At 43.9% G+C, this 15,701-nt stretch overlaps 1 protein-coding gene across 1 annotated transcript in view; it reads right to left on the bottom strand.

Annotated features, from left to right (window-relative positions):
• Positions 1-821: 821 nt before the first annotated feature.
• The window catches only part of GARS1 (glycyl-tRNA synthetase 1), a 35,072-nt gene continuing 20,192 nt past the window's right edge, over positions 822-15,701 (bottom strand). Inside the window, exons 11-17 of the mRNA XM_084896854.1 lie at positions 14,081-14,188; positions 13,016-13,161; positions 7,929-8,014; positions 6,020-6,129; positions 3,151-3,244; positions 2,381-2,571; positions 822-1,103 (exon numbers count right to left, since the gene is read on the bottom strand). Coding sequence (XP_084752980.1) covers positions 978-1,103; positions 2,381-2,571; positions 3,151-3,244; positions 6,020-6,129; positions 7,929-8,014; positions 13,016-13,161; positions 14,081-14,188 — 861 coding nt within the window. The 3' untranslated portion in view covers positions 822-977. The remainder of the gene's footprint in view (positions 1,104-2,380; positions 2,572-3,150; positions 3,245-6,019; positions 6,130-7,928; positions 8,015-13,015; positions 13,162-14,080; positions 14,189-15,701) is intronic.

Here is a 15,701-nt window from a genome sequence, read left to right as displayed (position 1 = left end):
AGTGAGGCCCTCAGGGAATTCCTAGGCGGGAAGGCAGACACTGCGGTGGCAGGAAAGTCGGATGGGCTCAGGGGTGCGGTGAGTGCCAGGGCTACTGGGGAGGCCACAGCATCTCCTGCCCACAGACTGCCTCCCGGAGACTTTAAAAAGCTAAGACTGCCCTGGCCAGTTTGGCTCAATGGCTAGAGTGTCGGCCTGCAGACTGAAGGATCCCAGGTTCAATTCGGGTCTGGGGCACATGCCCAGGTTGCAGGCTCAGACCCTGGTGGAGGGCATACGGGAGGCAGCCGATCAATGATTCATCGTTGATGTTTCTCTCTCCCCCTTCCTCTCTGAAATCAATTATTTTAAAGAGCAAAGACTGTGTCTGCAGAACACTCCCCCACCACACACACACCTCCTCCTGCTCTCTGCTGCCCCGGCCCCACCTGGGCCTTCCCACAGGCCGTCCCCTCAGCACAGCGCCTCACCTTCTCAGGAAAAGGAGGAGCAGGAAAGGCGTCGTTAGAGAGTAGCTGAGTGGTGGCTGGGGCTGGGGCTGGGGTTCGGGTTCGGAGAGCGCTTAGTGCACATTTCTTTTTGGGCTGAGGGGACTGTTCTAAAACCCGAGTGTGGCGGCGCTTCACACCGTGAATCCTCTAACATTACGGACTTACACACTCCACACGGCTGAGTCCCATGGTATGTAAACGATGCCCCAATAAAGCTGTTAATTATAAAAAAGCATCAGTTGTGTTTAACGGTAAGGTACGAGCATGGGTCCAAAGTGGGAGCGACAGCTTTGCCGAGGACGCGGAAGCAGGAGCAAATGGACAAGACTGTTCAGAGTCCCTCCACCTTTAATTGTGGGGCGAGATCAGGCGGCCGCTGAGGATAGAGCGCAGTCCCCGGAGCAATCACAGGCTCTTTTTGTAACGTGGACACGATAAGAGTTATTTTTTTTATTAGCGAAGTGGTCAGAGTGGCTGAAATGGTCCTCATTCCTCCAATGTCTCCTTTTTACCAGTTTCTTGCCCCTCAAAGAGAGGGTACCTGGCCTCCACGTCGGCCCACGAGAGGCTGCCACTGGCCAGGTCTCGGACGACGCCGGGCAGTTCGGAGACCTGGAGAAAGGGAAGAGAAGGCCAACGTCAGCCCTTCCATCAGACTGTCAGGAAGGGCTGACCCTGAACGCAGGAGCCCTCGCAGCCAAACCAGTGTTCAACAGTGACTGGAAACTAGTTCCCACAGGGTGATCCTGTCCTTCCCTCTGCAGCCGCCTCACTTACCCATCCTCACCTCCCTCAACCACACTCACCTCCCTCCCAGGTCCGGGTTCCTGCCCTTCCGGCCCAGAACGCCCGCCAAGCCCCACAAAACCCCGTTCTCCCACAGCCTTTCCTCATTTCCCCCGTCTCCTGTCACATGCAGTGACTGCATGGGTGTCAAATCTAACTGAGAACAGGGGCCACCCAGGGGCCACTCCGGGGGCCGGGGAGGCTGGCACAGTGGGAGCCCCAGCCACAAGCACAGACTGGCCACCACACAGCAGCCATTCTCAACCCTGAGCCCAGGACCCCCTGCAGATCTGGATGGAGCGGTTCTGCCCGCGCCCCGACCCCCAGCTCTGAATCAGTGGGTCTGGGCGGGCCTTCTGCTCCTCGAACAAGCTCCCAGGTGATGGGGCCGCCGCCCAGGCCCGGCCTCTGAGAACCACTGCCAGGCGGGAACCAGGCCCAGAGCAGTGAGACCTGGCTGTGTAAAAGGACAAGCCAGACTTGTGAACTAGACTGTCGTCTCCTCTGGGAAAAGCAGTCTTTCCCCTGCTTCCCCCACGCCCAGCTCTCTGCATCGAACTGAGTGATTTCCAGGCTCTAAATAAAAGCCTCCTCGAGATGAATAAACCAGCCAGGTGGTTGTCAATTAACGTGGCCACTCTTCCCTTCCCCTCCTGCACTTCCCGTCTCCACTGTTACCTTCTCATTAAGTAAAATTATGACACAGGCGCTGTTCTAACAGGGTTAACGTGGAAAAGCTTGTGCACACACATGTATGTATGTATGTATACAGAAACGTCCAAGTCCCTCCAAGCCCGCCAATAAAACTATGGCAACCACCGCGTGGGAGCCTATTGCTCTTGCCCAAATAATCAAACAACTATAAAAGCAAACTGCCGGAGAATGAGCCCAGAGTGATCCGAACGGCTATAAAACATTAGAGATGTGTTCACGGGTATTTTCATAATGAAGCCAAGGGGACTTGGGAGTCTGTGCTCTGTCTGATACAAGCCTATGATTAAATTAAAAAGGAAAAAAGAAAGGGGAGCAGCAACATCCAGCTCGAATGAGAAGGAACCCGCACACGTTTCTAAGTCTGCCACGGCCGAGGGGAGGGCGGGCACCTCGGCTCGGATCTGCCGCATGGAGTCCCGGTCCCGCAGGGTGGCTGTGTGCGGCGTCTTGTTCACGGTGTCAAAGTCGATGGTGATGCCGAAAGCCACGCCGATCTCGTCAGTCCTGGCGTAGCGTCTTCCGATGGAACCCGAGGAATCGTCCACTTTGTGGGAGACGCCGTTCCTGGTCAGGGCTTCCGCTACCCAAAGTCAATGAAATAAATTCAAAATGAAATAACGGAGAGCCCCGGCGTCAGCTACATGTGGCCTTACAAGCTGAGGAAACTTATAAGAGGAGCTAAGACAGGAGAGCAGTTCAGTTACAGACCCAACAGAGGGAAAGCCCCAAAGGGAAGTGAGTCCCTTGCTGGAGCCCAACCCCTCCCTCGCACCTCACACAGCTGCCGGTGGGGGAACGAGCATCAGACCCACGGCCAGGGCCGGTGCCGGCTCCAGCACTTTCCCTGCAAGACCCGGAGCTGCTCAATGGACTCTCCGTTTCCCAGCACTGACATAGGTGAGCCACACCAGGTGACCAGGGGCCTGTCGGTGCTGGGGCCCAGGGGGAAGTGAGCTGGAGAAGCAAGGCTGCTCAGTCTGAGCCCTGGTCCCACCTCCGCTCACCCAAACCCCAGGAGGACACCTCCTGAGCAGCACGCTCTCAGGAATAAGAGCAGAGGCCACCACCACTGAGATTCTATTTTCTTAAAAAAACACTTCCTACAATCCAGTCCACTTGACAGGGCTCCCATGAAGGCTGCTCAGTTGGATTTGCTTACATAATTCCCTGACAAATGGCACGAACTCCTGGTTCTGGCTCAGCGGGAGGACGGAGCATTTGAATGGTGCGACCACGGCCGGGAAACTGAAGAACTAGATGAGAGAAAGGAACACAAATGTGTTAGTTCATAAAAATCTAAATGCTGCTGTCCAAACTTCCCTATCAAGACCCCAGGACACACGCCAGGAAAAGCAGTGTGACGACAGAGAACAAGCAGGCTGACCAGACTAGACCAGAACGGTCTGCTTTTAGCTCTGAATTCGGAACACTCAGCTGAGCGCTCTCTGGCCCTCAGTCTCTCCCACCTGCTCTGCGTGCCTCACAGCGGTGCTGTGAAAGTTCACTGACGGGAAAGCACTCTCAGAGCCACCATAGAAGATGCCAATCTTTTGGTAACCCATAAAAAGCCTTAAAGCCTGGATGGTGTTGCTCAATGGTTGAGCATCGGCCTAAGAACCAAAGGTCACTGGTTTGATTCTCAGTCAGGGCGCATGCCTGGGTTGCAGGCTTGATCCCCAGCAGGAGGCCTGCAGGAGGCAACCGATGTTTCTCTTGCATCAATGTTTCTATCTCTCTGTTCCTCTCCCGTCCTCTTTCTAAAAACGAACAAAAAGTCTTACAGCCTTCCCTCTTTCTGTGGAGACCCCTAAAGAATCTCCCTCCAAATGACCAAATAATAGGCAGGAGGCCCCGAAACAAAATCCCGTTCTGTCCTTGAAGCGTTTCAGCAGGCCATCTCTGAGCCTCAGTGACCGCGTAAAAAAAGAACGTTTAATCAGCTCACAGATGTCTGTCCAAACGGAGTCCTATGACGCAGCGCTGGTGGCACAGTGGTGAGCACAGATGCCAAAGAAGTCCTATGGCACAAGCATGCTCTGTGACCCCACACGGAGGAGCCACACCGCTCCCACTGCTCTGAGAGGCTGCGGGCGCTCAGACGGGAAAGGAAGCGAGGCTGGGGAAGGCAAACTCGTCTGCCTTTATGGGTTGGAAATGAGTTTGTTTTTTTTAAAAAAAATATATTTTATTGATTTTGTACAGAGAGGAAGGGAGAGAGATAGAGAGCTAGAAACATCGATGAAAGAGAGTCATCGATCAGCTGCCTCTTGCACACCCCCTACTGGGGATATGCCCGCAACTAAGGTACATGCCCTTGACCGGAATTGAACCCAGGTCCCTTCAGTCCCCAAGCCGACGCTCTATCCATTGAGCCAAACCGGTTTCGGCGGAAACGAGTTCTTAAATAACATTTTTAAACAAAAGGTTCGCCTGAAGGTAAGAATATGAAACTCAGAATGAATAGGTCCCATAAAAATAATAACACAGGACCCAGTGCAGCCACCCCAAAACCTAATCAACTTCCGATGCCAAGCAACGGTGAACACCCACAGGGAGTAAGTCCCGGACTCCAGGGCTGCGGCTGCCACGGCCACATGTTCAAGTCCGACCCCTTGCCTCCACCTGTGATCACTATTGGTGAGCGAGAAATTAGGACCTGCCTTCCTGGAAAAAAGGTTATCTTACTGACAGTGTTTTCATACCAAAGCCACAGGAAAATGGGTTAGGAACTCCGTGCTAGTCATTTTAAAACATTTTTGGCTTCCCACAGCCTAATCAAATGCCTCTTCATGACAGGAATCTCTGCAATTCATAAAACGCTGTCGCTAATTTCTTCTGGCTTAGCCCTTACATTTCTACCAGAACTCTAGTTTCATAAATATTGTTAGATTCAAAGGAACAGCTAAAAGGCTTTTTAAAAAACGATTTAAAAATAGACAGAGAAGCTTGAAGCAAACTTGACATCTGCAAAGAGCACCCTCCGTGACGGACTTCATTGCTGCTGGAGGAGACCAGCCTGCAGCCTGGTGCCAGCCTCACTCCCTGAGGGAACGAATGAAAAGCTGCACCTTCAAATCAGGAAATACAGATGCAACGTTAGGGCAGAGAACAAAATGGCGACTTTAGTAGCTACCTACTGCCAACAGTGAGTATGTCAGATGTACAGTGCTGGCACCAAGAGCTCAGCGGTCCGTTTTTTAAGGCTAAATGTCCCAGAAAGAGCTGGTGTCCAACACGATGCACACTCAGCTTTAGAATGCATGGCCATGCAGATGAGAATGTTCCTCTGGGTTACCCTGACACAGACAGCTGCCATTCTCTGGCCATTCTCCCCCTGACTGTCTGCTATGAACTCAGGAGTACACTGTCCGCAGGCAGAGGTGAGGTGAGAAGCTGAAGGAAGGCAATGCTTGAGTGACAGGAAGGGCTAGCCCCAAATGCCAATGCCCAATGTAAGTCACCGGGGCTCCTATAAAAAACCAGATCCCTGGATGGAAGGCCTAGTGTGGTAGTCTATGGCTCTGTTGACTAATGAGTCTGCCGACCACTGACCCGGTGAATCAGTATCCCTGAAACAGAACCTAGCAATTTATGTCTTTACCCCAAAAGTACCCCAGACAATTCTATGCCCTTTAGGGTTCCCTTAAACGCTTTATGCGTTTGGCCAAATTCTAAGAGCCATTCTTGGTTTGGCCAAATTCTAAGAGCCATTCTTTCCTTTCCAGTTCTCTGAAAACATGAGTATATCCAGAAAGTATTATTCCTTCCATAGATGCAATGAAGATAGTTCCCTCAAAGTGATATGTTGTGTCTCAGAATAGAGAACATCAAGCAACTGAAGTAATGGCATCGAGAATAACCCGCACACCCTAAAGCTCCAGTGGAATAGCATGAGGCAGTGCACTGCTCTGCGGACAGTCACACAAAGACGAGGAGTAGCAGCTAACTGGCCACTCAGTCTCCTTCACGTCCTGCAGCAAGTTTAATTCCCACCCTGTGAGAGAAGACACGTGCACGGGACAGCTTACCGTTCTCTGCTCGTCTCCCTCGCGCACGTGGAATGTATGTTCGAATACCGTATACATGATCCTGCCCAGCCCGAAGGAGGGTTCGATTACATTCGGAACAACTTCTTCCACTGCAAGAGAGAAACTCAATAACATCCTCTGAAATCCACGTGATGCGTCTCAGGGCCTCGCTAAATAATCCTCAATGGCACTAAGATGACCTCTAGTCTAGGTGAATTTGGATCGATTCTGTACATGAGAATGAAGAAACATTCCTGAGAATGATTTGCTGGTAGGAAACATGATGCCTTTGAAGAGAAAGTTGGAGTGAAAAACAACTTCATCGAATGTATTAGGTGTTCATATAGCACACCAGAGACACCAGGCCCGAGGGGCTGCGCCCCCGGTTGGTAAGCTATGAACAACAGCGGCTACACGCTAACGTCCGCCGTGCCTCTGAAGAGCGTATGAGAACCCTGGAGCTTTTCTAAGATTGTGCTGGGATGGACAATCTATCATGAAGCTGGCAAATTAACAAGAATGATTCCCACACCCACAAGGGCCAGTGGTGTGTGGATGAGAAGTCTGACAGAGCCAAGCTACTGCCACTGCTGTTCTGGGGCAGGAGGCCCTGAGACAAGTGTGCTCAGGGACCAGCACTCACTCAGACATGCACCAGGGCCCACAGCATTTCCCACGGGGGGAGGCTGTACCTGTGGGACCCACAGGAAATGTACTCATTAGTACATTTGACTCAGAAAAACAGCAGGCTAAGCACTGTCCGGGTCTAAGGCAACTGACTTTAACCTTGGAGAGTTTACATTGCAAGGAAAATGAGTTAACCAGAACTAAAAACTAATATACGGGGAAGAAGAGAGAGCCTATTTGTCTGTGATGAAGAGTTTTTGACGGATTTGGCTCAGTGGATAGAGGGTCGGCCAGCGAACTGAAGGGTCCCCGGTGTGATTCCAGTCAAGGGCATGCACCTTGATTGCTGGCACCTCCCCAGTGGGGAGTGTGCAAGAGGCAGCTAATCGATGTTTCTCTCACTGATGTTTCTAACTCTCTATCCTTCTTTCCTTCCTCTCTGTAAAAAAAGTCAATAAAATATATATTTTTTAAAAAGAATATCATTTTAGAAGCATCACGGAGGCATTTTGGCCCATCCTTCCGTGGCATGCGAGCAATGGCAGGACGGTGATGCCGTCCTGAAGCAGCTACAGGACGGTGATGAAGTAGCCCCTGCTCACTGTTGCCACTTCAGAGCGCTCACCCAGCTCCCTGCGGCCCAGCTCCAGAGCAGGCCAGGCCCGTGGAAAAGCAGCCTGCACTCTGCCTGGCAGGAGCTCTGTACCCACCACTCCCCGCTCCCAGAGCCTCCCTGCAGCCACCATAAACCATAAGCATCCCCCTATGTTCCACAACACTCACTCCCAAACTCACAGAATTTGTTCTATAAAAAAATCATCTCATTGGCTTTTAAAAAAGCATTAAAGATCACTAATCTAAGTGAAGTTTAACAAGTTAATTTGCCAATAAATAAGTAAATAAATAACTAACTAAATAAATAAATAGAAGGGGTGAAATTCCTCTTTTGCTTAGGAAACAAAAGCACTTTTCCTTAAAATGAAAAAATATTTTAAATCAGAGATTTTCTTGATATGCACCTGAGATCATAGGAAATATAAAGATGGCATTATAAATTATTCTCCAGTATGAGTACAATTATGTTCTTTAAAAAAGGCCCAAGATAATGCCTTAAACATACTCATCAAACTTAGGGTCATGGCGTTAAGAATTTATTTTTCCTCTTCAAATTTTCAGTAAACTGGTTATGTAATAAAAGTAGAAAGACAAACAAACACAAACAAAAAACCTTTAAGGAGTAATAATATTTTTGTTTGTTTCTTAATTATTTTTACAAACTTACCATGTAGTGTTTTCTGGAATCTCTTCACATTGACCATGTCTCCTGTTAACTGAAATGTTTTCCCTTCAGTTTCAATAGTGAATTCCCTACAAAGAAACATTACAGATTAGTGAAAACAGACATCCCTGTGCCTTCATACAATGGAGCTTTACAGACCGCTGTTTTCCATTTTAAGTGGAATACAACTTAGTCAACTCTCGAATATAATAGCTGAAGCCAAACTTAAATTACTTCATTAGGAACACCAAAGTATTATTCCAATAAAGGCATCAAACAGTATTCTGGGAATCATCCCAAAATATGACTAGTTTTATAAAGTTCCCTAAGTGGCTTAATAACCAATTCCTTTGATTCTGAGATCAAGGTTAAAACCAAAACCAATGTTTTAAAAATTCAATTTTAGAATAATTACAATAACTTTGTCAAACACAGGCCTGTTGACAAAAGACCACTGTTCTCTTTATTGTCCCAACAAATATAAGAATGACCAGCTGGTCATTGCACAGAAAGTAACCTTAAAACTCCTGCTCCATTTTCCAAACAAACATTGGCATTTATGGTGATGAAGATGAGCTAAAAGTTGAGTGATTCTGTTTGATGTGTCAATATAAAATATTATCCCGCTGTCCCCAAGTAACTGACTGCAGTATGTTCCCATCCTGAGACACACCCGTTCCGTTTCGGGAAATAAGACGAGGCATTTCCTCACAGCAGGAAGATCAGGTAGGGTCTCTCACAAGCAGTTTAGTGTTGGGAGAGAGGGCCCTCGGTTGTCTTTGAAGCTGTATGGCAGACATGGGTTGCACTGCATTCTGCTAGTTTCTTGCAGTGATGATTTCATGCATTACATGCATGATTTTCACTGATCCCTCTCCAACTGTACATTCTGTCTGAAGTCTGTGCGTGTGCACTAAAGAGCCCACTCCACAAACTGTATTGTATATATTCTCTCTGCAAGCACGGCCTAAGTATAGAGTAGGTAATGGTTGTTAACAAGCTGAAATAAGCAAGGAGGAAGCCATTATTGGAGAATAATTAAAAAAGAAAACTGTCTTACTTGTAGCTGATAATATCTAACTAGTGATCTATGACCATTTTAGTAAGATCTGAAATAGATAACTGTATTCTCACCTACAGGGACTCACCTTGCAATAGTTCTTTTGACGAATATGTACATGCACATGCAACCACCATCGCTCCAGAGGTTGCCCTGCCCCTTATCTCAATCCCCTCCAGCCCGTTAACCACTGCTGTGCCTCCCATCACTGTAAGCTAGCCCTGTCTTTCCCAGGACTTGGCATATAATCTTTCGTGTAAGACTTCTTTCACTTAGCCTAATGTCTATGACAGTTGTTGGCAAACTTTCTGTATAGGGCCAGATATAAAATATTTCAAGGTTTGCAAGCCATAGACAGTCCCCTGTATTCTTTTCCTTAAGCCTTTGAAAATGCAAAATTCATCCTTAGCCGGAGGGCTGTATAAAAGCAATATGAAAGCCTGGTCTGCATGACTCAGAGGTTGAGTGTCGACCTATGAACCAGCAGGTCACGATTCCTGGTCAGGGCACATGTCCCGGTTGCAGGTTTGATCCCCAGTGTGGGTGCATGAAGCAGCCAATCAATGATCCCCTCTCATCATTGATGTTTCTCTCTCTCCCTCTTCCTTCCTCTCTGAAATTAATATATTTTTTAAAAAAACAATATGAACAATGTTTGAAGTGTACTTAAAAATGTGTATTCTGGTTTTTAGACATTATATTACTGACATTAAATTAATAGTGATCTACTTTTATCTATTTGCTCTACAATTACTGAGAAAGGGGTGAAAAAATCTCCAACCGTAATTATGGATTTGTCTATTTTTCGTTTTAGTTCTGTCAAGTTTGCCATACTCATTTTGAGGTTGTTTATAGTTAGAAGTGATTCACCTTCCTAATGAACTGACCCTTTAACACTGTGAAATGCAACTCTACGCCTGATAATTTTCCTTGTTCTGATGTTTACTTCGCCTGATATTAATAGAACCACTCCAACTTTCTGATTAATGTTTATATGGGAACATTTTTTTAAACCTCTTTGTGTATAACAATTACAGTAAGTTTCCTATAAACAGCATTTAATTGGGTCTTGAATTTTTCAAATAGTCTGACCATGGCTATTAATTTAAGGGTTTATAATAAGAGATTTTCAACATTTATTTATGGCACACATAAACTAATTACAGGCAATCTTTGGGTTACATCGGACTTGATGTTTCATGGTTATGCTGCCATCTCCCATTTATTTATTAAAAAAAAAAAAGTTCCATCATTTCTACGTATGTACATATATGCTTTATGCTTTTTATTATTTATTTACTGTAAGTAAAGGTCAGGAATTGTTATCTTTCTTTTAAATGTTTTTTACTGTTTCACTTCATTACTGCTGTGAATGTGCTCCGGGTGAGTGATATAGGTGCTTACGTAGGTGGGTTCCAACTTACGGCAAAAATCACGTTACATCGAACCGTAGGATCAGATCTCCGACATAACTGAGGACCTACAGTGCTAAAATTTTGCAGTACACCAAAAATACGTTTTTACCAACCTGACCAACAAAGGTATATTTTGATTTACAAATAATAATAATAATAATAGCAATTACTACCCTTTTTGCTCCAAAGTGACTTTTTAAAAAATCAGGTGCCTATACTTGTAAGATTTCTGGTACCAAGAATTAGCCAATCAGACACAACCTTATTATGCTACATGATTAATAAGATGCAACTCTATTGTATGATCTATATATTTATGGTTTAAGGCAGGGCATTCATACCAGAATGCTATTGTGTTGGCTGCTGTCATTTTTTATTGGACAATTTAAGGGAGAAGAGGTAGTCAGATAGTTCATGTCTTAAAAATTCTTGTGGCACACTAGTTGAAAATCGCTGGTTTGAATTATTATATTACTGTAGTTATTGAGTTTAAGTCTACCATCTCATGGGTTACAATAGTTTGTATTTTAAGTCTACCATCTCATGAGTTAGTTTGTATTTGTTCCATCTGTTCTTTGTTCATTTTTCCTCTTCTGTCTTTTCCTAGAGTATATTTTATTTTTCTACTAGAGGCCAGCGATCGGGATCAGCCTGCCACGGGGAGGGACCGAGGGAAGTCAGACCCAGCAGCAAGCTAACCAACAACCAGTTACGTGAGGAATCATGCTCCCTCTCCCCCCCCCCCTCCTGTCTGGGTCCGGGTGTGGGTGAACCAGATTCAGGGCTGTCGGGGCCACAGCAGCAAGGTCTAGGTCAGTGCACAACTGGTCAGCTACCAGCCAATTGTCCAGTCATTCTAGTCCTTCTGTCATAACGGTCACTTTTATATATATAAATTTTATCTCCCTTCTTGGTTTATTAGCTATATTCCTTTGTTCTTATGTGTGTTTTTTTCCAGTGAATTGCTCTAGAATTTACTCTATGTACTTTTATTAATTTATCAAAGGCTAATTCAAGTAATATTATGACATTTCACTTATAATATACACACCTTACAATGGTCTGTTCCCAATGCATCACTCTCATCATTTGAACTATTGATGGCATACATTTTACTTCTATATATGTTGTAAGTTTCACAACACGTTGTTATTGTTTTTGCTTTAAACAGTGCATTATCTTTTAAAGAAATTAAGAAACGTCATTTTAATGAAAATGTCATTTATATCTACCCATGTATTTAGCATTTCTAGAGCTCTTAATTTCTTTGGGTAAATTTAAATTTCCACATTTCTGCTATCAATAGAAGAATTTTCACACTTCTGCTTGAAGAACACCCTTAACATTTTTTGCAGGTAGGGTTGCTGGCAATGTATCCTCTGAGCCTTTGTCTGTCTGAAAGCACTTCCTCTTCATCTACGAAGGATATTTTTGCTGGTCTAGGATTTTTGTCGGTAAGCACTTAAAAAAAATGCATTCTATTTTTTTTTTTAATTTTATTGTACTGTGGCTTGCCTAGAGTTTGATGAGAACTCCAATCATTCCTCTCTGTTCCTTTTCATAAAAGGACCCTTTTCTCCCCAGGCTACTTTAGAGTTTTCTATTCATTACTAGTTTCCCGCAAATTGATTCTGATGTTCCTTTATGTGGCTTTCTTTGCTTATTCTGCTGGGATTGAACTTCTTGAACCCCTGGGTTTATAGTCTGCATCAAATTTGGAAAATTTTCAGCTACTGATGTATCTTCAGATATTTTTCACTATATACTCTCCCTGTGACTCACAATTACACATTAGACTGAAAATACTTCTCTTATTGTCCCAAAGAACATTTTTTTCTCCCAGTCTCTTTCTATGCCTCATTTTAAATAGTTCCTATTGCTACATTGAGTTCCATACTCTTTTTTTTCTGCAAAGTTTAGTCCACTGACTAAATGTTAACCCCATTCAGTGAGTTGAGATATTGCCTCTTATATTCCATTGGTTCTTTCTCCATATATATTTCCACCTCTCACCTCAGATGCTCATGTGCTCCCTTGCGTCTTTAAGCATATAAAGCATATTTATAACTGTTTTAAGATCCTATGTATTTGCTCCATCATGTTTGTCATTTCTGGGTATTTCTTTTGATTGACTCTTTTCCTCATGAGGGGTCACATTTTCTTATGTCTACACATTTTTATTGCTTTTCAGACATAGTAAATTTTATACTCTTTAGTGCTGGATTTTGTTGTATTCCTTTAAAGATTCTTCCCTATTTTTTATTTTTTTTATTTTATGCTTAAAACAATTACAGAGACTACTCCAAAGTTCAAAAACAGAGCACTGACTTGAAGGCAGATCTGGTTTCTAATCCTTCCTCAGTCACTACCTTGGACAAATCTCTTCCTTTAAAAAAATTATTGGGTGGGGTTGGGGGGATCTTTGTAGTCCATTTCAAATCTATTTCTGGCCCTAGTACCTAAATCTTGGCAAGCCCAGTCCTGTAAGAGTAGCCAGAGCTAAAACTTACCTGCAAAGAATCTGTCAGACAGTAACTTCACCCTAATCCTCAGAACCTGACAGAGAGGACGGATTTGCCCGGAGCCCATATACAAGCACACATCTTAAATCTTACCCTTTTTCATTCAGTAGTTTCTCCATTTCTGTAATGTAACACTCATCACAAATGGCAAGGTACTCCATCACCAGCTTCGCATCCTTCTTATATGCCTTACCAATTGCTCCCTTATTGGGTTCAAACTGAACAACGTTAACTGTTTTGTATGAAGTAGTCAAGGAATCAAAAATTGTACAACTACCTCAGTATTTTGGAAAATGATCTTGAGAATCACAAAATCATTCAAAGTAAGTAAACCACATCAGTAGAGTTTTTTTCAAAGTTACATGCTATCTAATCAGCAATAGAAGCTGATATATAGCATGGTAACTTCTGATAGTAATTTATTCATTTCTAAAACATCCCAACACCATTGGGCTAGCCCTAAGATCAGCTCACAATTTCTACTGTGCTGGTTAACAGAATAAGGAAGCTCAATTATTGTTTTATCTATCGTAAAATGACATCCATCTTTTGTTAGAAAATGTATTCACCAGGTGCTCTTTATGCGAAGAGTATGTAGGTGGGTGCAGGTGTGGAGAAATGTACTTTGGAAGTGGCTGAAATGCCCTGAAAGATATTTAGAGCATTTTTCTGAAAATACTTCTTTTAAGAACCAAACACTGCCGAAACCAGTTTGGCTCAGTGGACAGAGCGTCGGTCTGCGGACTGAAGGGTCTCAGGTTCGATTCCGGTCAAGGGCATGTACATTGGTTGTGGGCACATCCCCAGTGGGGGGTGTGTAGGAGGCAGCTGGTTGATGTTTCTCTCTCATTGATGTTTCTAACTTTCTATCCCTCTCCCTTCCTCTCTGTAAAAAAATCAATAAAATACATTAAAAAAAATATTTAAAAAAATTAAAAAAAAAAAAGAACCAAACACTGAGTGGGCACATGTCAGATTATACGTGGCGAGAATAGGAACGGAGCAGTATTGGGTGAAATAATAGGTTTAAGGAAGTATTACCCCAACATCAAACACCTCAGTTTATCCACAGGAACAAGGCACAGAGCTGGATTGTCTGCTTCCAAGATGTTCACACGTTAGTCCTGAGCTGAGAGTACCGGTAACTAGAAAGGATATGGGCTCTCTCAGTGGCTTCTCTGCTACAAGTGGGACTTTGGTGGCTCGCGCATGACAGGAAAGGTCATAACAGGACCGATCAGCACATCCGACTATCTCAATCCAACCCTAAGAAGACAGGATGGGTAAAAACATTTATTCCTTACGTTAGGTTCGTTCACAAACCCATGCAGCTTATAACTAACTCTTTCACATACTCAAGGATGACTCAATTATAGAATTTCCACTCCTAACTTGTATAAACGTATGAAATGGGGATTGTCTTACACACCAGGCGGCTAACAATCCTATCAAACATAAATCACACATGTACACAAAGTAAATCTGTTACTTTCTGGACAGATTTACTTTGCCATGCTATGAATGTGGGCTAAACTAACAAATTCTAGGGCTTAATAGTGGCAATAAAATGTGAACCTAGGGAAAAAAACAGGCTTGTTTCAAATCTGTGAGCAGGATTCAAAATAAATGTGGTAGAAACTCCTCCGCTCTTTGAAGGAAGTGTCTATAGCTCTCACCACTCGGCTTCATACGGCTGCTTTCCACCCACCAGAAGAACATTCAAGTAAGAGCAGGTAATGTTTAGGCCACAGACTAAAGCTTAATAACAGCATGGGTACCAGGTTCTGTTTCTTGTTAAAACCTAAGACACTTTTCAAAAGCACAATCTAAATTGTTTTCAAAGACCCTGAAGAACCTGTTATTTAAACAAGAACAAAAGAGGTCAGAGGCTTATTTTAGTTGAGTATCTAGTTAGTCCTCATGAATATTTATTTTTTGCCTTTGATTTGAAGAGTTTGAGGAAAGTCAACCATCATGAGCTTTCCAAGTGCATGAAATAAAAAGAGCAAATATAAAACTCATTTAAGCTCAGAAACCTCAACACAAAACAAGCCAGGAATTAAAGAACAAAACCTGAAAACATGTGACATGATAGTCACTAACACGTCAACTTAAATGTACATGCTAACTGTATAAACTTGGTGGTTATCATTTACCAAAGATGCAAATTAACCTATTTATGTACTAAGAAGTAAAATTACAAAATTATGCCTGACAATGGTAAGCAACTTTAGGACAGTGGTTGCTGCTGAGAAGGAAGAAGAGAAGATGGAGCAGGAGCAGTATCAGTAACTATTTTTTAGTTAAGAACTAAACTAAGGGCACAGAAAGAAAGTATTAGCGTTTCAGTGGCGTTCTCTCCTCTCCTAGATTCTGTTACCTGGGAGCTTCTGGTTTTGCTTGTCCTGTCTTCCAATGACCTTACACAAAACACTGTAGCCTGATCTCAATTCTAGGCCAACATCATTTTCTTAAATTTTTAAAAAAATTTTTTTTTAATTTAGGAATAATTTACAGATAATATATTCGTTTCACTCATACAATGTAACGATTTACTATTTATATATTGCAAAATGATCAGCATTTTGCAATCTATATATATAAAAGCCTAAGTGACCATTCAACTGTTAGCTATGATGCTCACTGACTACCAGGGGGCAGACACTCAACCCACAGGCATGGAAACATGGAACAGTCTGATGAATATCAGAGGAAAGCGGGGAGGAGGGAGAGCAGGAAGAGATTAACCAAAGATCTTATATGCATACTAGAGGCCCGG

Source organism: Pipistrellus hanaki (genome assembly GCF_964339955.1).
Source record: "Pipistrellus hanaki genome assembly, chromosome: 10".
Classification (NCBI taxonomy): domain Eukaryota; kingdom Metazoa; phylum Chordata; class Mammalia; order Chiroptera; family Vespertilionidae; genus Pipistrellus; species Pipistrellus hanaki.
Note: the sequence above shows the minus strand (reverse complement) of the source record. Positions and strands in the feature narration are given on the sequence as shown.